Source organism: Manacus vitellinus, unplaced genomic scaffold, assembly GCF_001715985.3.
Source record: "Manacus vitellinus isolate BGI_N305 unplaced genomic scaffold, ASM171598v3 scaffold_61_pilon, whole genome shotgun sequence".
Classification (NCBI taxonomy): domain Eukaryota; kingdom Metazoa; phylum Chordata; class Aves; order Passeriformes; family Pipridae; genus Manacus; species Manacus vitellinus.
In genome coordinates this window covers 1,353,323-1,380,562 of record NW_021940696.1, presented here as the reverse complement: position 1 = coordinate 1,380,562, position 27,240 = coordinate 1,353,323, and the positions used below count along the sequence as shown (strand labels likewise).

At 47.5% G+C, this 27,240-nt stretch overlaps 1 protein-coding gene across 3 annotated transcripts in view; it reads left to right on the top strand.

Annotated features, from left to right (window-relative positions):
• Nucleotides 1-1,023: 1,023 nt before the first annotated feature.
• The window catches only part of SLC4A11 (solute carrier family 4 member 11), a 93,730-nt gene continuing 67,513 nt past the window's right edge, over nt 1,024-27,240 (top strand). For 2 of the 3 annotated variants that reach the window (XM_018083205.2, XM_018083206.1), the window contains exons 1-3: nt 2,359-2,391; nt 13,384-13,434; nt 24,414-24,566. In XM_018083205.2, the coding sequence (XP_017938694.1) occupies nt 13,401-13,434; nt 24,414-24,566 (187 nt within the window). In that variant the 5' untranslated portion in view covers nt 2,359-2,391; nt 13,384-13,400. Of the gene's footprint in view, nt 1,158-2,358; nt 2,392-13,383; nt 13,435-24,413; nt 24,567-27,240 lie in introns of those variants that run through there. The other variant, XM_018083203.1, reaches the window with a different exon arrangement.

The following is a 27,240-nucleotide window of genomic DNA, read 5'->3' as shown; positions in this document are numbered from 1 at the left end:
GGTTGTGTCGGTGCAGGTAGGGCTCTGGATGAACTCGTGTGATTGTGTCGGTGCAGGTAGGACTTGATGGATGAATTGGTGTGATTGTGTCGGTGCAGGCAGGACTCAGTGGGTTGGTGTGGTTGTGTCAGTGCGGGTAGGGCTCTGGATGAACTGGTGTGGTTGTGTTGGTGCAGGTAGGGCTCTGGATGAACTGGTGTGGTTGTGTCCGTGCACTCCCCTCTCGGACCTCTCCTGGTCCAACAGCTTGTCACTGCCAACTCCACCAAGCTCCGGTCCCTGCTACACCCAGGCTGGCCAGGGAGGGCTGATAAACAACCTCAGCACGGGGGAAAAATAAAAATAGAAACTGATCTGAGCCAGTCTTTTGTTTCATAAGCTGGTTCACTTGCTGAAATGAATCCGGCAGTGTTTGAAACCTGAAATACCTGCTGGAGGCTCGTTTCACCTTCAGGGTTGGGATGCTGTCAGCTCTGGCCTTTAGACTGTTGTTAAAGGTATCAAGTGTGGGCACAGAGGAAGGTATTAAGGTTTTTCTAATGCTGATGTGTCTCATTACAAGGAATTACCTTAAAATGTCAGTTTGGTTCAAATTTTTCTTTAATGTAAAAGAATCTATATGGGGATACTTGGTAAATCCTGCTGGTTTAGGAGCCGAGCTCTGCTGTAAGTGCTGATCCTAAGGATGGGAGTCTGGACTTCCCATAAAACTTTTTGGGTGAGGGCATCAGGCTCAATGAGGTGAAGTCCTGAGCAGCCTGATTTCTCTTTAAAGGTGGTTTTTCCTGGAGCAGGGATTGGGAATAGAGACCTCCCAGGGTCTCTTCCACCCTCAACACTTCATGAACCACGCTGTGCTTCCTTTGCATCGTATTGCCAGTTGGAATGTGATGGGTCTCACCTGGAAAAGCTCGTCAGGTGGCATGCAAAAAAAAAATGGAGGAGACTGGATGAGCAGTCTCGGCAGGGAAAATGCGTGGGAGGTGTTTAAAAACATGCATTGCCTGTGGTTTCGTGCAGCGGAAACAAGTCTGTGGCAGGGACTGGAGATGGGGGTATGAGGCTCTGACTGAATCCCTCTGCTGGAAGTGATGCCCCTTCCCCAGCCGGGTCCTGCCTCTCCTTGCTTTGCTCCGGGAAACGTTTCCTGCCTCCTGGTAAATATCTCTGGGAATTTTTTTTTTTTTACTGAAGTCACAGTAATTGTCAGAGTTACTGTAGGGGAGCAAGCCAGCCTTGCCAACATTTGGATAATGCACCAATTTATTTCTGTCTTATTCTTTTAGGGTTCTGCCTTTTCTAAGGCTGAATTGACCTTGCTTTGGGGAGTTTGGGGGTTTTTTCCTTCTGGTTGTTTGTTGTTGTTTTTTTTTGGCCAGCATAGACCGTTCCTCCGGGTTTTAAATATTCAGCTGGGGGAGCCTTGGTTTATTGTGATGAAAATCTTGAATTGTAAGGAAAGTGAAGCAGTAGAATAGGCTGGAGCAGAGGGGAGAGGATGTGGCATCTTCCCTCCAAAGCTTTTTAGGTCCAGTGCTGGGCTGAGAGTTTTGGATACAAGTCTCCTCGGATGAGGTGAGGTCTTTCAGCTTTATTTTCTAGGAGTTAGAGCACAGACTTAGTGCCCTGTTTCTCATTCCCATAGGCAGGCTGCTCATTGAATTCATGCAGTAACCCTTGCACTGCTGCCTGGATAAACCACCAGAGCCCAGCAGTCGGGCAGGCAGCTGTATCTTTAAGAAATTTGCTGTATCTACCTTTGAGCAGCAGGTTTCACCCCCCCCCCCTCTTCTTCGTGCATCTTCACATCCTCTGGCTTTCCCTGTACTTCTCTCTGTAAGGTACAGCATCTTCTCACTTCAGTTGAGCCTGGCTGCCACAAAGCTGGCGGGTTTTTTTTAAGGAGGAACAGGAGCTTTCTCCCTACAGCATCCAGCAAAACTCTGCGGCTCCCAACCGCTTGGTCACTTTAATTATCCTGCTTTTCCTCCTCGCTGGCAGAGGCGAAGAGCTCCGGGAGGCGGCGGGATCTGGGTTGGCTGGAGGAGAAATCCCAAATCCCGGCTCTCGGGGCGGTCGGTGGCATGTGCAGAGGTTGCCGTGCAGGTGTGTGGAATTAGCGGCTCCCGGCTTGGAGAGAGCCGGGATCGAGGAGCCCATCTGGGAGCTAATGGGTCGCGCTCTCACTCCACCCATCCGCCGCTCGCCAATTGGAAGTGAGGGGGAAAGATGCCCTGGATGGATTAACGCTGGAGCCATAGGAAAAGCACGAGCCGCCGCCGCTGCCTCGGCCACCTGAGCGAGTGGGATTTGGGAACAAGTGTGGTGGATCCCGGGGGGGAGCGGCCGGGAGGGGACTGGAGCAGCATCTCTGTTAAAGGAGTAGTGCAGGTAAGTTGTGGTCTTACAGAGAACCTCCTCAAACTGAAGCACTACTCTGTTGCTGGGCGATGCGTTTGGACAGGAAATCTAAAAAAAAAAAAACAACAAAAAACAAACCAGCCCTTCCAGCTGTTGAATTATTAAATTCGCTAAAGTAAGGCAGGGCTTGATGCGTTTTCAATGGGCTTTGCTGCTTAGTGATGATATGTGTTGCCTGTGCTGGGTGTCTGCTGTGTTTAAGGATGGAGGATACCTCCTGAATTCCATTTACATTCACCAGAGTGCTGGATTTCAGGGTTGGAATTCAGTTTCGAGGTGAGCACAGGAGAGCTGCTTACCTGTTTCTGCTTTTTTTCCCCTCTTAATTAATGCTGAAACATCCCTGTCTGTGAGGCTTTACATGGTGATGTTTCACTTGGGGAAAACTGAGTGAAGACAAAATGCATGTTTATAATGTCTCTTAAATGCTCACAAACATCATCCCTGTTGCTGTAGCCATGGGAGCCACGTAGATGAACCATAAACAATGTCCTAATGAGTGGCATTATCTCCTGGAGTGCCAATCTGCAATTATTTCATCACTGGACTGGGGCATTTTTTGTTTTGGATTGATGATGGACGGCAAAATGGGATCTGGTGCTGCTGCCTCTGCCCCCACCTGTGTTCCTGTGGTCACTGATGTTGTTTCATGGCTGCTAAACATGGAAAACTGTGTGGGGTGATTGGTGTTATCCTGCTGAACCTGCTGGGAATTGCAAGCCTTGGTTTTGAGGGGATGGTTGGGGCTGTGGAATGCAGCTGTGTTGCCATTTGGGTCTCCTTTGGGCTGTTCTCATTTTCCATGGCAGGAGGAGAAATCTTTCTCTTTCTTTCTGTGTCTTGATTGGAACCACAACTGAAAATGTGTTTGTTGATCAGGTGGCTTGGGCTCAGTGCTCTGCTTCCATTTCTAGTAGAGATCTTGGGTTTGGCCTAACTCCTGGTTTTGTGGGGGTTAGAGCTGGTCCCCTGTTCCATCCAGCTGCCTTTTCAGGAGTGGTGGTGGGAAGGGGCACAGAAATAACTTTGCTGGAAGAGCTTGGAGCAGCCACTGCTGCATCTTTACCAGCCATTTTTATCTCTGTTGGTGATAAGATAGAGGGGGAGAAAAACTTTATGAAAATGCACTTTGTTCCAAAACATGACCCTGGCACCCTGGGGGGAAGATGCTATGGTGTGAGACTGGTGGTGCTGCAGCATCTCTTCTACTTGACCCCAAAGAAGGGCTTAGAGCTACTAGTTTACACCTCAGTGCTGCTTAATTTTTACAGTATTTACACAGTCGAACCACTCCAGGGAACAGCTCCCTTCCTCTGAATAGCCCCAAGCAAGGAAAACGTTGACAGGCTGTCTCTTAACCATTTTTGCATGTTTTACACAGTGCCACTGCAGATAAGTGGCAGGTGGTGGTCTCTGAAAGACCTGCCTGTGCAAGGAAGGCGTTTGAGCAAAGAAAAAAATACCCCAGGCACCTTTTCAAAGCCATATTCAACCCTGACCAAGATTTGGGGCTATTGCAGTGTCTATCCTTTTGGATTAAGAGTGATGAGGTTTCTGATACGGCCCTGCAAGGGAAGGAGCTGTCAGTAAGAGTTAATGCTTTCTAAATTATTTAAATGTTTCAGGAAAAGTCTGCTGAGGAGTCTCAACTGGTCTGTTCTTGGGCCTTTGCCAGCTTGTGGGATCTCTGGAGGTATTGGCTTTCACTCCTCTCCATGTAGCACCGAGGCAAGAAATCCTTGCGAGCCTTAAATCACTTTTTTTAGAGGGTCCAACAAAACAAAACCTCTTCAACCTCAAAAAAGAAAAAAGGGGAGAACAGCTCAGTAGTCTGCCAGCTGAATCCCAAAGGGTTGTTGTTCCCTTGCTGCTCAAATTGTCCTGCTGGCCAAGAAATCCACTGGATGGGGATTAGAGATCCTGTGTTAGGAAAGCAGCTTCATGACTCTGGATTTACAGGGTGGCTTCCTCTTGCAGCTCACCTCTGGGAGGCACCCTCGGATATTAATTGTTTGGGTGGGCTAAATTTTGATGAGTCAACCTGGGCGGTAGGCTGCTCCTGGAAAATCCAAACCCGAGTGTGGATGGGGTGGTTCTGTCAGGGGAAGGTCTCTGGGAGCTGTCACTGCTGCACCCAGTGACTTTTTATTCCGTGGTTTTATTGCACTGGCTGTTCTGGAGGGAGCCAGGGAGGGGATGAGGGCGGGAGGGAACTGTTCGGTGCAGCCAGGAAAAGGTTTTGAGAGCAGGCATTTGTGATCCCTGAGCCTGTGTGTGGGTGTGTGTTTGCCTGGGAGGGAGCAGGCAGGAGGATGCTTCCTGCTTTATCCTTCCAATATGATGCTTTATTTTCACAGGCAGCCACTGTGAAAATGAGTTCTGGGGTTTCATCTGCCAGAGTGGCCGTGGCATAACTTAAGACCTCCTCACACCATTTCCCTTCCTCAGGGGAATATCCAGCTCCTTGCACACAATCCATGATTTGATTCCTTTAGTGCCTGCTGAGCCTCAGAGCTGTAAAAAGTTGTGTTTTCTGCCTGGATCAGGGCTGGGGTGTTGGGGAGGTCACACTGTGATGGGGGACACTGTTTAGATACATCCATGGAGCAAAACTTTATATCCAGGTGACTTGTGCACCTTGGGATAACCCTGGGAATGACAAAGGAACTGGTGCTGTGTTCTCCAAAATTCAGAGAAATGGGATGCTTCCAAGGGGTGTGGTGTTTAGTTTTGATAATCCAGACCTCTTAGCCTTAAAAATGTGTATTTTTGGGCAATGAAACCCTCGTGGGAAGCAAAGAAATAGTGATAATCTTTTAGGGATGTTTTGAGTTGGAATGCAGGGGGAAGAAGGTATTGGCTTTGCACAGCATCTGTGCAATTCTGTGGCAAGAGGAGTGTGTTAAACATGAATAATTCTTTAAAACTGCCTTTGACAGAAACATCCTCTCCTGTAAGGTTTGCTAGAGGACATGTTTGTACATAAGGAGGGCAAAACCTATGTCCCTGCAGGTCTGAGTCTCTTGGATAAAGCACCAATTTGCCATTGGACTGGGCTGCTTAAAAGCACCTTCCTCCTCTGTGTCTGCTCTGAGCAACACTGTCTTCTACAAGCTTACTGAAGAGGCTTTGGGGTAGCTTTAAATCTTCCTGGGGCGTGACCATCTTCTGAGCCTCTTGAAAGCAGTTTAGAAGTTGATTTCTCGTAGGTATTTGCATGCAGACGATGTTTTAATGGACCCATTTAGGTAAAAGTCTCCAGTAAATATCCCTTTTTTATTGCCAAGCGGTACCAGCACCAGTTTTATTGCTGAGCAGTGCCAGCACCTGCTGGTGCCCCATCCTGCTGCCTGTGCTAAATCTCCAGGCAGGCTGTCCATCCTTCCTTCAGGGGACGAGCCTGGCAGTGGCTTGGCAGCTTCACGAGGAGGAGGATGAGCTGAGGGAAGTGGGGAGCAGCAGGTGTGGGCAGAGGGGAGCCTGTCCTTCCAGTGGGGACCAGCTGGAATGTGCCCTCGGGCTTTTAACGTGCTGACTGATACATCACTGACTCTCTGCTCCTCTACTGGTGCTGTAAAAAACGGTCTTGGGGAGATATTGAGGCATCTGTGGTGGGGATGTGGATGTAACAGGGGGGAGGAGGGACCACAGCTGGTGCTCTGTGGAGCTGGGCAGCCTGTCCTTCCAGAGCCCTTCCCTGCAACCTGTCCTTCCAGAGCCCTTCCCTGCAGCCCTGCCACCGAGGGGGAGAAAGGATAAATGGAGGAGGGACAGGGCTCTGCTGTGCCTTGGGAAGGAAGGGGGTTATCCCCCATCAGGCTCTGCTGGGGCTGGATGTGTGTCTGCACTGAGAAAGGGACAACTCTGCAGTGAAGAGCTGTCCCTGAGCTGATTTTTGACTCAGCCCTTCGAGGAAAAAAACTCCCTGGAACTCCCAGTGCTGATATTTCCCATTTAATCACTTACAAAAGGTCTTTTTACCCCTCTTGAGTAATTTCTGTTCTGTTTTCCTTTGCCATTATCAATATGTTCTGGGGAGAGGGCAGTGTTTGGGCTTGCCACAGGCAACATCATCCACTATTTACCAGGCATTTTCCTGCCTGAGTATTAACAGTCATCCCTTACTCATCTTACACTTCCTTGAATTACAGCCATCAGTTTTGAAACCCTGATTTCTGTGGTTACTTTTCTTTGTTTTTGGTGGGGGTTTTTTGTTTTGGTTTGGTTTTTTTTTGTCAGGGTGTAGAGAAAAAACAAGTCAAATCTCCAGCTCTTGCCCTGTCTGTTGGTTGTGACTGCCCAGAACAGCAGCACAGGGGCATATTCTTATCTCACAGCCAGCATGAGCTGTGCTTTCACCAGTGTTCTCCAGCTGAAATATCCAGGGCCTGTGGGGAGGAATCAGCTGTTGGAGGTGTAGATAGAAATGAGAAGTGGCAACTTGAGGCAGAATAGCTTTTCATGTGCTGCTGTCCATTCTTTCTTGCTGACTTGACTGGTTTTAAATAATTTGCAGGGAATGTCTCCACCAAGAGACCACACTGCTTGGTTCTTCCCTGAAAACTCCCAGAATCTCATGTTTTAAGAGCACAAGAGAGGCTCTGTGGGGAAAAACCACTGTAGTTTTGATATATTTGGAGCTGATCATCTCGTCAGTGTTATCAGATTTGCTGCTTGTCAAGCTCTTGTCCTGTTCTGCTGTGATACAGTTGTGTTATTAAAGGAGTTTGAGGCTTCCTCATCCTCCTCCAGTTGAGCTCTTGCTGCACACAGATATTTTTAAGCTCAGTTGCAGGCTCCTTTCAGTCACTGCTCCACATAATTAAAAAAAAAAAAGTCCTCCTCTCTTGCAGGTTTCCCCTGGGATATTATTTCTCATGTGTGCGATTTTTCTCTCAAGTCTGTCTGTGCTTGTGCTGACTGGGGAAGGTGGAGGGGAGCAGCATCCTTTGGTTATTGGGTATTTAAAGCACATAAATTGGGGCTCTCCCCCCTGCCCCAAACTGCAGGAACCTGAGTGCAGCTGCCTGGTGCCTTGTCCTGGGATGTTAATTAATGCTGGAGTGGAGAGAACAAAGAATAAGAAGTGATCTCAGAGTTTAATATTGAACACCAGGTCTGGTGGAGCCTTGCACAGGGGAAACTGCATCATTTCCCACTGGGATCAAAACCTTGGATGAGACAATGCATTTGTCCAACCTGGAATTGGACCTGGATCTGTTTGAGGGGATGCAAAACTGCAACACTGCCCACTGTGCAATTGGGTGCCCAGCTGTCTGATGGACACTGGCTGACAAACTCCTGGAAATCAGCTTGAAGTAGCCAAAACTTTACTTCAAAGCTAAAGCCCTGAATGTCTTCTGGGAAGTAGATTTCTTTCCAGTTATCCATCCAGGTTCATTCTGTCACAGTGAGAACTGGTAATTCTTCCTGGAAGGAAATGGGGAAAGTCTAAAGGCTTTTTCAGCTGAATAAGAGATTTTTTTTTTTTGTGGTGACTTCTCTCTTGGACACTGAAATGTTTTGCTTTATCAGCTTTAAGGCAGGACATTGCACATGCTGATGAGTTTTTGATGAACTTCCTGAGAGCTCCAGTAAAATGATTTTGAAGATGTGGAAATGGAATTTGTGGGGAAAGTAGTGGCTACCCCATCCCTGGAAGTGTCCAAGGCCAGGTTGGATGGGGCTTGGAGCAACCTGTGGTAGTGGAAGGTGTCTCTGCCCATGGCAGGGGGTGGAACTGGATGGGCTTTAAGGTCCCTTCTGATGCAAATTCTGTGAAATTGGGACATTGGAGCTCACCCTGAGTAAGGGGTGATGAAGGTACCTGATGTTTTCTGATCAGTACTTGTGGGGTAACCAAATTCTCCAGATGTACAGCCTGAGAGCTGCCAGTATTAAGGAGTCTGCAAACAAAAAAGTACCATTCCAATAACCCTCTCGAACTGGTGTTGTCTCGAGGTAAACTCCAATTAAATATCAAACCACCAAAACTGTGAGAGATTTACTGTAGAGAAACCCTAAAAGCCAAAGGCTGTGGTACTACTGATAGAAAGCCTGTTGCAGAGCTGTGTTTTACTTCAATATAAGGCTTGTGCTGCAGAGGGCTGTTTACTTGGAAGATGGAAGCAGCAGAACATTGTAATTGAGTTACCCAAGTATCCAGAGAATGTGTTTTTATTCATAATCCAACTAATATTGCAAGGCTCAAGAGAAGAACTTATTACTAACTTTAAAACAAGAGAGTTGAAATGGGTTATTAGATCTGAGACACAGTGCCCACAGGAATTTAATAATGGAGGATGGCAGGGTTGGGGCTTTGTTGTTCAATGTAAATGTAAAAATGATAAGAATGTCAGAAATCAGGAAATATACCCACTTCTTGTCTGCTGCTTCCCACGGTGGATCATCTGGTGTTGTCCCAGACCTACGACAAAGCACCTTAAACAAACAGCAAACTCGACTGTGCTACCAGTTGAAAAGTAAACTTCATATGTAGGTCTGGTGGGAGGTGTCCCTGCCCATGGCAGGGGTTTGGAATGAGATGGTCTTTTAGCTCCCTTCCAGCCCAGACCATTCTGTGAGTCTGAAATACCTCTGCCCTGGTGGCTCTTGGGGTCACTGCCACTGCCTCAGCTCCAAGGGGAGTTGCTTACTCAGGAAATCTTAAGCTGAATCCTTGAGTCTGAAGAAATAAGCTTTGTTTTCTCTTCTGCAGCGCTTCAGGTCGTCACTTCTACCTTTGAGTTCAGTGCTCAGAAAGCTCAGAAATTTTCCTTTTGAAGAAGAAACTAAGTAGTGACACTGTGCCTTTCCAATTTAGTCTCATTTAATAGACATCCCTGCAGGGAATAAAGTGGGGTGGCAGTAGAAACTTTATTTGCTGGAGTAAATTAACTCTTGAAAATGAAGAGCACGGCTTAAATTGTCAAAAGAGCTTAAAATTGTGCTTTTTGGCAGATAGTGGAAGGTGGCATCTTGTTCTGCTTTTGGAGGGAGAGCAGGTGGAGAGTCTGGTTGTCCTTCTTGGTGTTGAGTGAAAGAGTCTGGAGAACGAGGACATGGTGAGAGATGCTGAGGGCACAGGAATGAGAGTGCTGTACATCTCAGTTCCTTGAGGTAATGCTTTCTAGCTTTGTCTCTAGAAGCTTGACCTTGCTGAAATTGCTTTGCTTGGATTTTTTTCTTTTTTTTTAATTGTTGAAGTCTTTGAAAGAAAACCTGGCTGAAGGAACCAACAGGGTGGCTTTGGTGGGTCTGAGGGACGCGGTGTGAAGGTGGAGAGGGGGAACTCCTCAGCCTTTGCGGGCTGGAGGAAGATTTATTCTTCATGGAAACGCTCGTGGAACTTCAGGCAAACCCTGGAGCCGTTATCATGTTGATCCCTGATGAACTGGGAGATTTGTATTCCTGCCCAAGCTTCCCAAAGCTGAACACTCGCATCCATGACTGTGGTGTTTTATAACTGCCCCGTGGTCGAACTCTTCTAATTTCCAAAGTGGAGGTGAGGTGGGGAGAGGAAATGCAGGTTGGTGTGTGGTCAGGTGGGTATGGACCTGATTGCTGGAGAAAAGAGGGCTCTGCACAACTCAAACCCATTGCTCCTGTCTCCAGCAAAACATGGCTAAGGAGTCAAGACCTTGGATATTAAATCTCATAAGCCTCGTGAGAGAGGAGGCAGATGGAGCTGCTGATGTGTTTGTCTTGCTGGCTGCTACTGAGCCTGCACTTAAGCACAGCCTAGCTGGCCTTGGCCTTAGGTAGCATCCATTAGCATAAGGAATGCTTACTTCTGCTGAACTCTGGGAAATATGGTGAGAAAAAAGGGATTGATGTGAAAGGAGGAAAGAAGATATTCATTGAAATCCCCCCTGAGATCTGTCTCCATCGTTCTGCTTGGTTAAAAACTTGAGGTTGTTCAGCCTGGAGAGAAGAGAAGGCTCTGGGGAGACCTTACTGTGAGATTTTAATGCTTAAAGGGAGCCTAGAAGAAGGATGGAGGCAAGAGTTTTTAGAGGGGCTTGTTGTGATAAGACAAGGGGTGATGGTTTTAAATTAAAAGAGGGTCAATGTAGATTACAGATAAGAAAATTTCGTACAGTGAGGGTGGTGAGGCACTGACACAGATTGCTCAGAGAGGTGGTGGATGCCCCATCCCTGGAAATATTCTAGATCAGATTGGACAGAGCACTGAGCAGCCTGATAGAGTTGAACACATCCCTGCCCATGGCAGGGGAGTGGGACTTGATAACCTTTAGAAATCCCTTCCAACCCGAATTATTCTATGAAAAACTTGGGTGGGTGTTGTGTTCTCTGTATTCTCAGGGAAGGAGCAGACGATGTAGCCCCCAGTTCACCCTTCCTACCTCCCACTCTCCTGCTGAATCCCTTGACCTTTCAGCCAGTCCCATCCCTCCCTGCCTGTGTCTGGGCTGTGTAAACACCCCATCACCTTTTCCCTCCTGGGCAGGTTCCTGCTGTTCAGTGCGTAGCCCCTTCCGTGGGGAGGGGTGTAACAGCTTTTCCAAAGGCGCCAACGAGGCTGTTTTGGAAGTCTGAGTTGGGTTGGTGCTGTGGGACAGCATTATGTTGGGAGAAGACAAATTGCCAGGGCTGGATTTCTGCCAGGACATAGTAGGGCGAACACCTGACTCTCTCTCTTTTTTTTTTTTTCCTTTCCCAAACGTGCCATTGCATCTTTAATTACAAGGTTAAGACCTCTGTTTTATGACTCATCTGAAAAAACAGCACCTCCAACATAATTGCCCGAGCGTGTTGCCTGGGGGACTGTTGCTCATTAGTGACTCAGAGGGACAAGTGCCACCTAATGAAATGGCACTGCCTGCTCTAACACCCCAGCCTTGCCCTTTTCATGCCCAGTCCAAGCAGCCACCAAAGTAAAGGTGGTTATGGTGGTTTTTGTGGTGACTTCTTGCTCAGAGACTGAAGTGTTTTGCTTTATCAGCCATGTCAACCCCAGGCAATGCTGCAATGTGGAAGAAATTTCCAAGGAATAAACCAAGCAATTCCTGATCATTAGACATCATCAACCTGTAGGAATAGCTGTGTTCAGTTAAAGGAAAAGCCAAGTGTCTAATTTTACCCAGTGAAGGATGAACATGTTACTCCAGGCTCCCTCAGAAGCCATAACAGGAGGGAGAAATGGATATACCATCCTGGTGGGAATGTCTGTTCCTTGGGTAATCCATTTGTTTGTTTCCCTGAAATACGTAAATGCAATCATTACACAATAAGAGCCTCTTTAAAGAACTTTCCTTTGATCATTAGCATGCTAATCAGTCTGGATGGATCTTCTCCTTCCCTTCCAGGTGGAGGGAAACAATTGACTCGTGTAATGGGTGCCCCTTGGCCACAGTTTCGGTGCCTTTGTTCCTCCGGCCCCCATTGTTCTGGGATGAACTTTGGAACATTGTGTTTCTCCCGTGGACCAGACACTTGAATTGCCCTCTGGTTTATGTGCTGGCTCTCTCTTTAATGGTCATCAGGGTGTCCCTTCAGGAACCTGCCCAGCCAAGTGCTGTCAGTGGTGACAAGTGTCACAAGGGCTGGAAGGTGCTGCCGTCAGTCAGTGGCGTGACTTGTATCCGCCTGGTGCACAAAGGCTCCCGGGGGACTGGGATGAATTATGATGCTTCCAAACGGGGCACCACTGTAAAAGGGAATAAAAAAACCTGCTATCTATCAGCCAAAAGTTAGGGGGTAGAGAAAGAAGGGGCTTTGGGAAACAAGCCTCGTACCTCAAAGGGAAAGCAGGAAGCCTAATCTGCAGAACAATAAGGCAGGCAAAGCCTCTTTCCTTGTTGGCCCAAATTCATCCCAGGCTTGCGTAGGTAATGTTTGATTAGCCTGATGAAGTGGGGAAAGACAGAGCAAGCCTATTCCTCTGTCTGATTGCATTTTGGCCGGGAAGAAGTGTGTAAAGAGGCAGCATTGAGCAGCAGGTTTCTGAGGGACCGCCTGGGTGACTCTCGCTCAAGGCTTGGAATCCAGAGCTCTGTTCTCTCACTGGAAAATGGGCCATGCACCTGTAAGGGAAACCTGGTGCTTCTGCCCATGCAGGCTGAGCTGTGCCAGGCTGTCAGTGTTCAGAGCAGCCAGGCTGGGTTTGGGTACCAGGCTTTGATCACACCCGAAAGCAGATGCTCCTGTGCTGTTTTATCACCCAGAGATGTTCAGTACCCACCTGGCCAGCAGTGTCCTGCAGGACTGACTTGCTGACAAAAAGCTTGTTCCACATTAAGCTGTGGGGATTCGTTCCTGGTGCTCTTGTGTTTGTGGCTTCACTCTTGGTCAGTGTCATTTCCCAATTTGGCTTCCTTGTGAGACCCTCTTGGTGCAGATGGTGTTGCTGCAGGACCCCAGTCAGGAAGTGGGCCAAGGAAGGCTGAAGTGTTCTGGGGCTTATCTCCAAGTGCCAAGCACTGTTTTGGGGATATCCTATTGATTAGGAGCAGCAGAATAGGATGTGAAGTCTAAATTCTCATCTAAATTGACTTTTTTTTCCCACGTTTAAAATTGTTTATTTTATTGGAGTGTAAGGTACAACCTGGACTTTGTTATGGTTTGTATTTTTTTTTATAAAAACTTTTTAGATTATTAGCTTGTATTTTTTTTGCCATATTTATTCAGGTTTGATAGATACTGAGATGATCAGGCTTATCCTGAAATTTTGTCTTATGTTTTGTGGTCCCAGTCCAAGATACCTGAGACTTAACTTTTTTCAAGTGCTGCCTGTGGCTGTACCGGAAAGTTCTGGTAAATACTAAAGTCAATCAACTTAGTTTATTAAAAGGTTAAAGTTGGGACATTCTGATGTCTGCAGTATTTTGGGAGTGACTTTCTGCTGTAATCCAGGTTTACAGTGAGTTTAGCAGGAAGGTGAAAACATCCAGAATTTTGATGATTCTTATGTTTCCTTTTTTTCTACCTTTTTTTTTCCAGAGTCCCCACCAGCAGCGATGTCAAGAAATGGATACTTCTTTGAAGAGAGTGGCAAGTATTATTTGACTTTTTTGTCCACAATTCCACCTTGTTGGAGGGAGAGCTGCACTACAGGAGGAGCTGAGAACTTGAACTGGGGGAGAGAGAATCCACTTAGCTTTTGAGTGTGGTGTGAAAACAGTCTCGTGTGGTGGTTGTGTCATCTCATACTGGGAGCAGACTCCGTGTTTTCAAATCCTGTAGATGTTTGAGATAGTCAAGCAGTAAATAATCATCTCCACATTGTCATCAGTGACTATTCTGGGTGGCTCCTTGTTTTTCAAGTCCTTTCATGATGTTTTCCTGTCATACAGCCTGGCAGGTGTATTGGCTCATCTCTTTTTCTGGAGTGGGGATCGTGCGTAGGTGTTGGATCCCTTTGGGGACGTCCTGCCACGGAGCATGTTGGTGGTAAATGTTGGATGGCTCTGGCAGATGCAGCTTTTAGCACAAAGATTTTTATTTTTTTTTGTTGTTCTTTGAAGCAAGATTCAGTGGTGGAATTTCAAAACTTGTATCATCTGCCTCAACGAAGGTGACTGAGATCTTGGAGATGCTCAACTAATAAAGGGACAAAGCATCCTGCAATCAAACTTGAAGTGCAGTGAAGCCCCAGCTTCTGATTTTGGGGGATAATTTTGGGTGGAAGAGGCCTTAAAGATCATTTAGTTCCAACCCCCTGCCATGTGTTTCTCCCAAAATAGCACGTGTAGGGTATTAGGGAGAGATCTTCTTGGGAGTTCCACTCCACTCCAGCCCCTTTAGAATCCAGTCCCTCAGAGCCTGGGGCTTCTTGTCCTTGGAAGTGCTTGGAGCGTCCAGGACTTCCAAATGGTGAGAGGAAAAGACTAAAACTCTCCAGTTATTTAGGCCTGGAGATGCTTGTAGCTGTCACAGGGCTCATCCTTCCTGTTCCAGGGAGCCAAGCCTTGAGTTAAGATGTGGAAGGAGAAGCTGAATGTCTGCCAGGTGTCACCTGCAGAGAATCCAGCACTGCTGGCGGCAGCGATTCCTTTGGCACTGGCTCACTTGTTTTCTCTGAAAGCGTTATATGGAGTCAACTTTTGGGACTCAAAGGATGAAACTGGAAGCAAGTCCTCTCATATCTAGTGGGAGATCTTTTCTGAGTTGCAGAAGGGCAGAAATTAATGCCTGACCTCGGGGAGGTTTTCTGAGGGTATGTGGGGCAGGAGGTCTTGGTAGCCCTGCTCCTTCCTTCCACCTCGCTCGTCGCCCCTTGGGATGTGATTAGGGCTTTCTTGAGGACTGGACTCCCCTTTCTTGAGGACTTTCTTGAGGGGGTGATCCAGATTGGGACCTGGAGAGGTGACTAAGCCTCCAGCTTCTGGCTGAAAGCATTGTAAGGGTTTGGTGAGGAAACACTGCTGGTTTTGGAGGTGCAGGACAAAGCTGTGTGTCTTCTGCAGCCACTCAGTTCATCCCAACCCTTCCTGCCCCAGGGAACACAAGCACAGCTCTCTGTCCTGGCATTTTATGGAGCCCTACATGTCCCCTTCCAGGACTCAGTCTTATCTTCCTTGAACTATCCAAATTAAAAAAAGACAATCCAAGAGCAGATCTCTGAATGTTTTTAGAGCACATGTTTGTAGTTGTGGCATCCCTTGTTCAACTCTTTTTTTTTTTTTGGTGCCGTGGTAATTGGCATTTCTGCCCTCTGTTTGTGTTATTACTCAGCTTCCTCCTTTGTCTTAAGGAGGCAGCACCTCAGAGCTGCCAGTGAGGGCTTCATGCCCCTGTGTGTGATGCTTTCCTGTTCCGTTCTTGGGTGGTTTAGGGGAAAGAGGGGGGATGTTGCAAGTTCCTGCTCATCCCACAAGCAGCACCGAGCGCTGCGTTACCAGCCACTGGAAATACAGCGGATTTCTTGGTTATGTCACGCTCAGATCTGCTGCTGCTGCTCTTGTTCCTCATCACAAACTGACCTTTTCCAAGGGTTCAGTTGCAGTTGGGTGATGAGTCACCTCGTGCTGCCTGATTTGACGGAGGGTTCGTGCTCCCGCTCGGAGCAGATGGGCAGCACATCTTGCAGGGTGCCAGGAGGGAATATTCCCACTGCTTTGGTGCTTCCTGAGTTCCATATGCTCAGATTCCCTAAGTCTTACCCAAAACTTCATCAGGGCCAGAGGAAACCACAGATAAAGAAGTTACCTTTCCACACAGTTTTAAAACGAGCCATTTTGATGTTTAGCTCCATAATCCTTAAGCTGCTTCTTGGCACCACTTGTTGGGATCTTCCAGTTCGCTGTGGGCACCCAGAGATGCTCTTGCCCCACCTTTAAAACAGAAAAAGCAGTCCCCTGAGCTCTGTGATGGGAAGGGCAAAGAAAAATTAACATCTTGTTTGATTCTTTTCTTTTTTTTGTGGTACTTTTTTCCCCTTTCTCAGTAGAGAAACATCTTTTGATACTCTTGCTCTGTGCAGAGTGGAGCTCTTCCCTTATCTCCTTCTGAGATCTTGCATATACATATGGCTTTCTGTATCCTTAGTAATTAGGATGTTTTTGTTTCTGAGAATATCTGAGGCTCTGTTCAGAGCCCGGGTCTGTCTTTTGCCAGAGGTAACTTTTTTTTGTTTGTTTGTTTTTGTCTTTATTCTTGTGTTCTCAAAGCAGCTGCAGCAATGTTAAAACTTAAAAGCTGAGGCTTCAGTTTTAGTTTAAGTGTTGCAGTGAGGAGGATCTTGGCTGCAGCACCGTAGCAGAGCTTCATAAGAGCCTCTTGGATATTTGCTGTTCGTAAAAACTTCAAGTTTTTAATAATTTGTAGCTCTGTTAATTACTCAGGAGCTGAGGAAAAACCCAGAAGGATTTTCTAGTGAACTAATATATGAGTGTTTGGGAAGTTCAGAGGGTTGTTGTGGTCTCAGCCATGTAGCATCTTGTTTGATGAACTTCCCAAATTTTTAACCAGTTAAGAAGTTTTCAAAGGAGCCTGTGCCTTCAGCTACAAGTTCCAGTTTGCAGCATACTCTGATTTTTCTGTGGTAGTGGAAAAACTTGCCTGAGAGCCACTTCTGTGGCTTTTAGTGCCTTGAAGAAGGTAAATTCTTGCAATGTAACTGGGTGGTGGGGATGGAAAGTCAGGTTAGTAGCTCGCTCTATAGAGGCAATATCAAGAGGAAAAATAAGGACATAAATTTATTCCTGCCCAGCTGGAGGTTTCTGATGGAGAGAGGGATGGGAGCTGTTGGCCACGGTCTGTTTTCAACCCATGTGCATTGTCAGTTTTTATAACTGTCCTCTGTCACCTTGCTGAGGAAAATCCATCTTTTACTCTTTTTTTTTTGGTTTGTGGAACAAGCCTCTTGCAGGAGCAAAGCTGGCAGGCCCTGGTGATAATTGGTGTCCTCCTCCCCGCCCCATGTGTGGTTTTTAACTCACCTAAATTTTCCCGGAAGGTTGTTCTGACAAATGAGTTCTCTTCCTGGCAAATTTAAGGGAGCAATGAGGTGACTGTGGAGGCCCAATCCAAACCTGAGGATAACTGGAGTCCTGATGAAATGCAGCTCAGCAATCAGGGCTCATTATCAATAACTCAGATTGAGCCCCACGTTTTTTCTTGGCTGCCAAAAATCCTGCACCCTGTGTGGAGGTGGAGGAATATCCAGTGCCTGCTGCAGGTGGATTAGCCCCAAAGTCACAGGTATTACCTGCAAGTGATTAAATTCAGCCAGTATATGATGAGGTTTTTAATTGAGCCAAGAACTTTTCCTGATAAGATGCAAACCCAGAGGTTTTCTAGTTCCTCTTGCAAAACCCACAGGAAGGAGTCCCAGTATCATGCTGGGGATCTCTGAACTGGAGCATTGTTTTAGAGCTGGCTCAACAAATCCTGCAGCATCATTTTTTTTTTTTTTTTTTTTTTTTTTGTCTTCCAGAGCAAATCCCTCAGTGCTTGGTCTCCTTTGACTTATTAATTGGTTTTGCTGGCACAGTAAATTGCAGTTGTGTTGAAGGGCCCCAAGGCCCCAGTCTGACTTGGGATGTTTGGATATATTTTAGCTGCTTGTTTTTGTTTTTCAGTTTGCAGTTCAGCCTGGTATGTGTGCTGTGGGGGTTTTTTCCTTTTTTTTTTTTCTTTTTTTCTTTTTTTTTATATTTGACTTTATCTGTCTTGGAATTGTTTGCTTAACTAGGAGATTAATCTCAATGTCTTTGTGAAATGAATCCTTTTGCAATGGGTTTTCCCCCACGAGATGTCCAGTTTTCCAGCAGGAGATGCTGCAACCTGAGAGCAGAAGAGGGGTGGCTCCCAGGTCTCCTGCAGGTTTTCATTTCTGAAAACTATCAGGAGGCCTGTAATAAAATGAACCCTCCTGATTTCTGAGGGTTCTGCTGCAGAGCTGAAACTCCACGTGCTGCTGTGTTTTGTAAAAACAACAACAACAACAAAAAAATAAAAACACTCCACTGAATTACTTGGATTATTCACAACATTTCCTAGAAATCTGGCTGCAAAATACAATACTGGAATTAATTCAACAGTGCCTGGGTGTTGTTTATTTAATTTTTTTTTTTTTTGTAGCAGATCAGTTCTTTTCAGTTCTGTTACGAATTATCACTGAAGTGGCAGTGGAAACTTGATGTTCTCCTCTGGCTCTTCATGACAAAAGACTGATTCAAAGTAGGGTTGGGAGGTTATGGTCAGCCAGGAGTGGAGGGATGTTGGAGGATACAGGTCTGGTCCTGGTGACTCACCTGCTCTATGCTTTCTACTTCTGCTTTGGATTCTTATTTTTCTTTACATGAGGAGGGTGGTGTTTAATCTGTGCTTTTGAAGCCCTCTGAGGGTTTAGGTAATGGATTGACATCATCACAGTAGGTGATTGCTCCAAAAGGCTGCACACCCATCTCTGATGGGCTCCCAGTGACTGATGAAGGGACAGGAACCACCACCCAACACTTCCCTGGCTCTTCTGCCCCTTCAGGGACCCGTGGAAGGGCTGGGATTGGAGGACACTCCTCTAAATCCTGTCTAGGTGATCTATTTGTGCCACCCCAAATTATTTGGTGTGGCTTGAGTTGGAAGGGCCCTCAAAGCTCATCTCATTCCACCCTCTGCCATGGGCAGGGACACCTTCCACTGGCCCAGGTTGCTCCAAGCCCTGTCCAACCCGGCTTTGGACACTTCCAGGGATCCAGGGGCAGCCACAGCTTCTCTGGGAAACTTGATAAAGGAGTTCTTCTAAACAAAGCAGGATAAACTCTGGGCCCTTCCCAGTTAGTTGTCAGCAACAACAAGGTCTGTGGACACCCCCAGCCCCCCCAGTGGTCTCCTAGGCTGGCACCACCGGGGTCCACGTGGCTGCCACACGACGGGCAAATCTCCTTAGGACAAAACCAGTGAGCTCTGCCAAGGGACTCTCTGAGCTGTGAACCAAAGGGAGAGCTTAAAATTCTAGGGAGCATCTAGCTGTATGCAGAACTGCTTTATTTAATCAGCCTGGCTTAAATTTTTAATTTAGAGGGAGAACAGCTTTGCGGGATGTGACTGGAGAAGCAGCCCTGGGGAGGGTGTTGCTGGGTGGCTGCAGCCCTGCAGCCCTTCTTGCCTGTGAAGTGGAGCAATTTGTCAGGAAGGAAGGGATTTTTTTCACGACTCTTGTGATGCAAAGCGATAAGTAACCCCCTAACGTTGAACTTCAGCAGGAATGTGTAAAATTTAGGCAAATATTTACCTGAAAAATGCTGTTTATCAATACAATTGCTCTCATTTTATCTGAAAAATAATAGAGGCTTATTTGGGTAAATGATGATTGTGCTGGAATCAGCATATGATGTGTGGCCAAAAACTTGCTTTGGTTCATGTGTGAGTAGAGTACTGTTTAAACCCTTTTTTTTCTAGACTAATGTTCTGATAACCCTTAAAGTTCTTCCAAGTCTCTCCTGAATCCTTCAATTGCTTTATCCCTGCCAATATTAACTAACTCTAAGGTTACCTAACCTATGGAGGCAACAGGAACCCGTGTTTCTGTGCAGAGTGTAAAGGTCAGAATGGAGGTGGAGGCTTCATTATTAATTGTTTCCTTTTGCACCCAAAGTTGGGGATTTGGGTATTTTCCGAGTGATGCAGCAAATCTGAGAACCTGCAACACTCAGGGAACAAAGCAAACCCCCCCTCTGATGGCTTAAAGCTCAGGCTGATCACTTCACCTCAGCTTGATTAAAACTTCATGCCCTGCTTGAGAATTAGTGTGTGCTGTTGGCCAGAGCAAGTTGAAAAATCCTTGAATGGAAAAATTAGATGAACTGACTTTTTTTGAGCTTAATGCCACTATCATGACTAGTTTTTAGGTTGATGCAGGGCTTAAATCTCTCTTGAGTTTAACATGTTACAGCTGAGCACTGGGGATGCTCAAAGTGCCAGACTGGATTTTAGGGTAATGCCCATGTCCCTGTTGATGCTCCTTTACCTTTAAAAGTTTTATGTTATTATTATTAATTTTATTGTCCTTCTGTACTAGGCCTGTAATTCTTCTGAGAAAATGGATGCAAAAATAGTTCTTCCAAAACAATTTGCTGCCTCCTCTGCCTAAAAACTCACTTCAGAAATCCGAAATGGCTTTTAACACGACTAGCTGAGAGTGTTGGAGTGCCAGTCACAGCTCAAAAAACCTCTTTTAATGCAGCTTTTAACTTCCTGGCTTTTTGAAGAGACTTTCTTGGGAGGAGGGGGCAACTACCACTTGTGTGAAGAAGAGGAGATGCTATTCCATGATTCCAGAAGCTGGGGCTTGGGTTTTTGGCTGAGGGAATAGGCACTGCTGTGCCAACAGGTGCTATAAGTGAGAACAATTTTTCCAGGCTTGGAGGGGACACTGCCTTGGAAGCCCAGGGTGAAAATCAGGTGTTTCCAGAAAAACTGCTTTGAGTCAGTGGCTCCTGCCTGGGGGTGTTGGTTAAAACACCACAATGGGCTTTGTCACCTCTGAGACACAATGAGAGGATGTGCAGGGGCTGTGGCTGGAATAAGTCTCTTCACCCGGGGTGTGAGGTGATGTTTTTAGTAATATTGCTGCTTTTCTCCCAGGAAATTGAGCCTGATTAAGATTTTTTTGTTTGTTTTTCTTTGCTTTTTTGGAGAAATCTGCAGCCCCTGGGCTGTGAGTGCTGCTCCCACGGAGCAATTAAGCTTTTCTAGGGAACATATCTGATGTGGCTGAAGCTCTGCTTCCTGCAAACTCCCACTCTGCTGCTGTTATTACCCCAGGTTGCAGCTGCCAGGTGCCACTAGAGCTGCTGTGGGAGAGGCAGTGCCACCTCTGCTGCAGCTCAAGTCACTGCTGGGCTCTTAAAACCCAGCTCAAAAGTGAAAGAGCTGCAGGGCAGGCACCTTGTCAGAGCTGGGAGAGGGCTGATGGCAGCAGGAGCCTGGAGAGGAAGTGGATTTGAGGAGGCAATGAGAGGAAAGAGAGGAGGCTGTGGATGGAATCTTAGAATCACAAAATGATTTGTGTTGGAAGGGACCTTAAAGATCATTTATTTTCAACCCTGCCTGGGCAGGGACACCTTCCACTGGACCAGGATGCTCAGAGCCCCATCCAGCCTGGCCTTGGATGGATATTGGGATATTAGAGCAGGGCCAGGCATGAGCTGCAGGGGAAGGGGTGATGCTTTGGAGGGGAATGGCTAGAGGAACCGTATTTATTCTTTTTCTTTTCTTCTCAGCACCTCCATAAAATGGGGGAATGGCTTATTTTCATGTTGAACAGGCTGAGCTGAGGTAAAGGAAGACTTAGAGTAAAGGTATCTGCTGCCTCTGGCTGCAGAGGGTGAGGAGTGGGGCTTGTTCCTGCAGCACCAAAGGATGGTGCTTGCACCCTTTGGTCTCTGGCTCTTTCCATGCTTTTCCATTCCCCTTTGCCATGAGATGGGTCCTACAGGGTCAGGATTGTCCTGACCACATGTTCTTTGTGGTGCAGGAGGGCTGCACCTATCTCAGCCAGCCTTAACTCAGTTCTCAGGTCTGGCCTCTTACTCAGCCAAACCTCTTTGCTCCAGTGCTTTTAGACCATGTTTTGGGCTGAAGTGTCACTTGCTGTGCTCAGAACTCTGAGTTGCCCTGTTGTGTGGCTCGTGCCACTTCAGCAAACACTGCCATCATCTGAAGGTGGCAATCTGCCGTGATGGAGATGGGGAGGCACCAATCTGGAGGTCTTAAACTCCTCTCCAGTCTGTCTGATGGCAATGAAAAGGTATTTAACTCTGCCTTCTGCCTCACTGAAGCAACTTCTCACAGAACAGGCTGTCAAATGTTACCGGGACTGTGGTTCCATATGGAAACGTGACTGATATTTACCCAAACTCTGCAACACCCCCATCAGATCCTGCTCTGAACTTCTGCAGAACACCCATCAGACTTCTGAAGGAAGAGCTGTCCCTTGTGGCATCCTCTGCCCTTCAGTCAGCGGGGTTGGCACTTAGGGAGCATTGTGGAATGGGGTGGGAAGCAGCTGCCAGGGCTGGAGGCAGCAACTGAGCTCTGCTCAGGGGGAAGGTGCATCTGCCACGCACAGAGCCCGTCTCACCTCAAGGTGACCCTGCCTTTGACAGGCGTGAGCTGCTCGTGGGTTAAAACTCCTGGCAGACTAATGGGCTGAAGGATCCCAAACAGGAATGGTTTGAAGCCCCGAGGTGGTTTAGTGACAAAGCAGACACCTGCCGAGGGGTGCAGTTCCTGTCCAGCCCAGGTTTGGGGTTATTTGCAAGCCGAGTGTTTTGTCCATCCCTTGCCCAAGGGACACGAGGCTCGGCTGCCTTTTGTTCTGCTCTTTCCTCCCCTAAAGAGGGAGGAACAGAGGATGCTTCCCTTGCCAGAGTCCTCGCTGACCTCTGCCCAACCCTCTGATCCTACTCCACCCTTGCCCTTCTTCCAGCTCCTGGGCTGCTTCTCCCGTCTCCAGCCCTCTCCATTTTCAGGAGCCACTGCTGCCCCACTCTTATCAGACTAGTTTCAGTGGGCTCATGAGGGGAATAAATAGTTTTTCCTGCTGGGTTTTCCCTGTTTACCCATCTGTGTCTCTGATTGTATTAGGACAGTGAGGAAAAGCTCACCTCTGTTCTCTGAGATGGGTGCTCAGACCATCTTGCCCTCAGGTACCTCCCATCTGACCCACCGTCTGGGAAGGTTGGAGAAGAACCTCTTGTGACAACTTCCCTGAGGCTGCAATCCTGGATCTGGTGATGTGGAAAAGCCAGGATCATGGATTTGAGCCTCCCTCAGGCTGGTTGTGTCTTTGCAGAGCTGTCCAAGCTCTCCTGGCACTGGGAGGAAGGTCAGCTGTGGTGGGTCCTCTGCTTTGAGGAGAGATTATGGTGTCCCTCATGCATTTAGAGGAACCAGACTCCAAGTTTGGCACTTAATTTGGGATTGACATGCTTGCACAGGACTGTGTAATGCTTCTGGTGCCAGCAGTCACCCTGTCTGGCTGTTGCCCATCCCTTCAGGACATAGGCTGCCCCTCAACCTGCCATATCTCCTGGCAGTGTTTCATACCTGGTGGTGTCCACAGTGCCATCAAACCTGGGTTCAGGTGTTTCCTGTACTCTCCTCACCTCCCTTTCTCAGACAAGTTTCCATCGTGCAGGGTTGCAAACAGCCTGAGCTTCACCAGCAGCAGAGGATGGAATATGGAATCCTGAGTGACCTTTGCTGGATGGGAACAGCAGCACCTTGGATGCTTTTTGAAGCCTTCAGAGCAGTTCTGAAAGGACCAATTCACATTTATTCCTGTCAAGCAGGCAGGGGAAGGAGAGAGGGATTAATCTAAGGGAGTTTGTCAGGTTTCCCATGCCTTGGATAAGCAGTTTGGAAGTCACCTAAAGGTTTGAAGCCCCTTGCACCTCTGAGCTCCATCAGCTCGTGGCAGGAAGCGCTGCAGACCCTGTCCTGTGTCACTGAGTTCCTGTTTGTGGCCTCACTCCCCTAGTTTGGGTTTTGTGGTGGAGAACTCTTGGCTGGATCCCTCAGAGACAGCATGTACTGCTTTCAGCTGCCGCCTCTACATTTGCTTATACGAGGCTTTAAAAGCCATCAATATTTTAGTTTCCATTCAAGCCTCCGCCTTGAAGCTCCCCCTTTTCATTCCAGTGTAGTGCCTAAAGCCAGCTAATGAAATATATCCCTCCTGCTTCAAATTAGGCATAAAAGAGTTGTCAGAAGACGAGGAGAAGCTGCTGAATAATCCTGGTAATGTAAAAATCGACATTCTATAATGTCCCTAATTCTCCTAATTAAACATGATACATGAGTGTGCTACAAGAGCTCTCCAGCTGCTTGGTAATGAGATGTTGCAGGGACCAGCTTTCTGTTGGATGGGGCCAGGTTAAACTCTAATTAAAGCCTTGCTAAAGGCTAAGGAGTTGTCTGCTGTAATTAAGAAAGTTGTCTCGCTTTCTGGGTGCTGCCACCTCCAGCGACCTGCTCCCTCTGCCCTGTGGGGACCTGTGGGTCTCTCTCGATATCAGGTGTCTCCTGATATCTTTTCATTTTTAACTTCTTAATTTTTGCCCCGTAGTTTCAAATTGCTGGATTGTCAATGAAGGGCGCTGCCTTCGCAAGGTGGCCGGTGAAGGCGCTGGGTTTGGGGTGGGCCGTGACGCAGCTCTTGCCGCGGGCTCGATGTTTTTATGGTTTCCAGTTGGTTTTCACCCTGTATTTTTTTTTTTAACCTGAGAGGAACTCGGTGCTGTCGCTGGGTTTGCTGCTGGGCGGTGTGCGGGGCCGGTGATCTCACCCAAAACACGCGGGAGTCCTGTCCTCACCCTCCCAGCCCTCACCGGCCGCGGGCGGTGGAGAAGCCCCTCAGAGGCCGCGGTGCTGCGGAGGCCCCACAGCCATGGCCGATGGCTCTCCCCCCGCCCCGGACCACCAGGAAACCCTGCAGTCCGAGGACACCCTGGAGTCCCAGGACACCCTGCGGTCCCAGAACACCCTGAAACCCCCTCGCCACTTCTTTGTCTCTCCCTCAGGGTACCTCAAGTGCCACACCGACGATGGCCCCGAGGCGAAGGAGGAGACGGCCAGCGAGGAGCTCTACGACACCGTGAACTCCACCATCGTCTCCGCCGACAGCATCCGCTTCTTTGTCAACGTCAACCTCGAGGGAGCTCCCCGGGCCACCGGTGAGTGACACCCACCTTCCAAAAAACACAACTGGGGCCGTGGGATGTGGCTGTCGGTGGAATTTCATGGAATCGTGGTGCTTTGGGTGGGGAGGGAACTTAAAGGCCATCTCGTTCCACCTCCTGCTGAGGGCAGGGTTTCCACTAGACAAGATTGCTCCAAGCCCTGTCCATCCAGGCCTTTGAAGATTTCCAGGGATGAGGCAGCCACAGCTTTTCTGGGCAACTGCTCCGATGTTTTACCACCCTCATTGTAAAATAAAAGAGCGCAGAGGGACCTTTGGGGTTGGAGACACGTGCCTCTTTGGGCTTGGCCCTGCGTGCCCCTTTGGGGTTAATCATCGTGGCTGAGGGCAGGCAATCCTTGTACCTGCTGTGTGTGGAGGCAGAGAGTAAAAATGAGGAGAAAATCAACCTGTTGGACACCTCTGATGGGGGTCAGGCCCTCACAGCCCGCAGTATTGAGAAGCAGGGTTGTGTGTGTGCTCTGTTTGTGAATACAAGCTGCCTGCTCCAGGTGAGGGCCCAAGGGCCAAATTCCACCCAAATGTGCTTTGGTGGGATCTGTGCTTGGGCACTTTTCACTGGACCAGGTTACTCCAGGCTCCGTCCAGCCAGGCCACGAATTTTTTGCCTCTGGGACATTGTTTTAATATCTTCTGTACTGCATGTGCTAAATGGGGCGGGATGAGGGCTGGCAAAGCTGGCTTTCATGGGATATGCTGAGGAAAAGCAGCTCTTGGACAGGGCAGCAGCCTGCACTTTGTCCCAGCAGCTGGAGGCATCCTGGAGCCTGCATGCATGGGCACTGACTATTTTGGGGATTAAATGCACAGGCTCTGGATTATCCTTGGTGTCACAGTATCGGAGAGTCCTTTAAGTTTGTTCTAAGTTATTTTTAGATTACATGCAAATCCCAGTCGATCTGCAGGGAGCAATTATTGGGAATGGTGATGCAGAACATTTATGGCCTGGACCCCTGTTCAAGATAATCAAAGTTCTGCTTTTTGACTCTGAGCAATGACTTTAATTTAGGGAATAATATCTAGCAATTTCCAAGCCTGCAATTTTACAAATGCCATCTTAATTGAAAGATTTAAGGGAACTGTGCTTTGCTATGACAAGTCTGGGCTTAATGCCGTGGGGTGCATTGTTTGGGGATGAGGAATGCAAGTGCTGTGGATTCTTCTGCATCTGAAGTTCCCTTTCCTTGTGTGTCCTCCTGGGCTTTTTATAAGTGTTTTCCCTTCAATTCAAAACAGAACAAAAAAGGCTTCCTTATTTCCCTGAAGCAATGATGTTTGTGATGGTGGTATTAGTTGTATCCTTTTTTTATTTTTATTTTTTTTTTAGCTGAGATGTTCAGGATTTTTAAGGAAAACTGGACTTCTGATGTGCTGGGTCACATTTCAAATTCAAGGATGGAGGTTTGAAAAATGGGCTTTAGGCTGAAAAAAAGTCCAGACTTTAAGGGCAGGTGTGAAGGGAGATTTTTATTTTTTTTTCTCCATGGTAAAATCAAAGTGGTCCAGGGAGCCAAAATCCAAGTTTTTCTCTATTAGGCATAGGATTGCTCAGACTCCAACTGTTGGGGTCATCTGGGCTATCAGCTCTTTCTCAGAAGCATCTTCCAGGGTGGGTTTTATCCATACCCAGTAAGTCTGTGGCTGCAGAGGGCATGGCTGATCCTCCTGGAGGGCTGACTCACTGGGTGCTTGAAGGTGGCTGAGAGGAGCCCCTTAACCTCTCCTAAGAAAAAGAGCCTGAACTGCTGAAAAAAAAATACCCTAATCCCAAAATGAGGTTTAATTATGCTGTGGCCAAGGTATGTCTGGGACTGAGCTGTTCCCTGGTCCCCTCTGCAAGGGAACTCTTCAGAAATTCCCTTTCGTTGCTACCACTCTTTGGAAGTTTTTTTTTGGGAATTTGTTTGGGTTTTTTGGGGGATTCTGTTTGTTTTGGGTTTTTGTATTTTTTGTTGTTTGTTTTTTGGTGTTTGTTTGGTTTTGGAGTTTGGGTTTTTGGTGTGGTTTTTTTGTTTGTTTTTAGGGGTTTGGGGGGTGATGTTTGTTTTTATTTGTTTGTTGGGGGGTTTTTTGTGTGGTGTTTTGGGGTTTTTTTGATGCTCAAGCTTTGATTTCCTAGTACAAAACTGTGGAGTTGAGCACTTGCAGGAATTGTCTCCAGCAAGAGAAGCTGATGTGGGGGGAAAAAAGCAGGGGTTTAGGAAATGTCAAATGACCCAAACACCTCATTTCCAACCCCAAGGGAGCCCAGTGCACCAGGATCATACAAGATCCTCTGGTGCTCTGTGAACACAGAGGAAAACCAAGTGTGGGAATGACATCTCTGCATCCTAGTCTTATTTTCTTGCTTTCCCCAGGCTGGGTGAGACCTTTGTTGGGCTGAAATGATTCCTTTTGCCAGAGGGATTAACTGTGCTCTCTTGGCAGCACTGCTGGGGTCAAGAGGGACTGACCAAGGACCATCTTGCACTAAAAGGGTTCTCCAGGACTGCCTGGGTCCAGTTGCTTTGTGGTGTCAGGTGCACTTGCTGCATAAAATGTGGGATATTAGGAAGAAATTCTTCCCTGTGAGGGTGAGGAGGCCCTGGCACAGGTTTCCCAGAGAAGCTGTGGATGCCCCTGGATGCCTGGAAGTGTCCAAGGCCAGG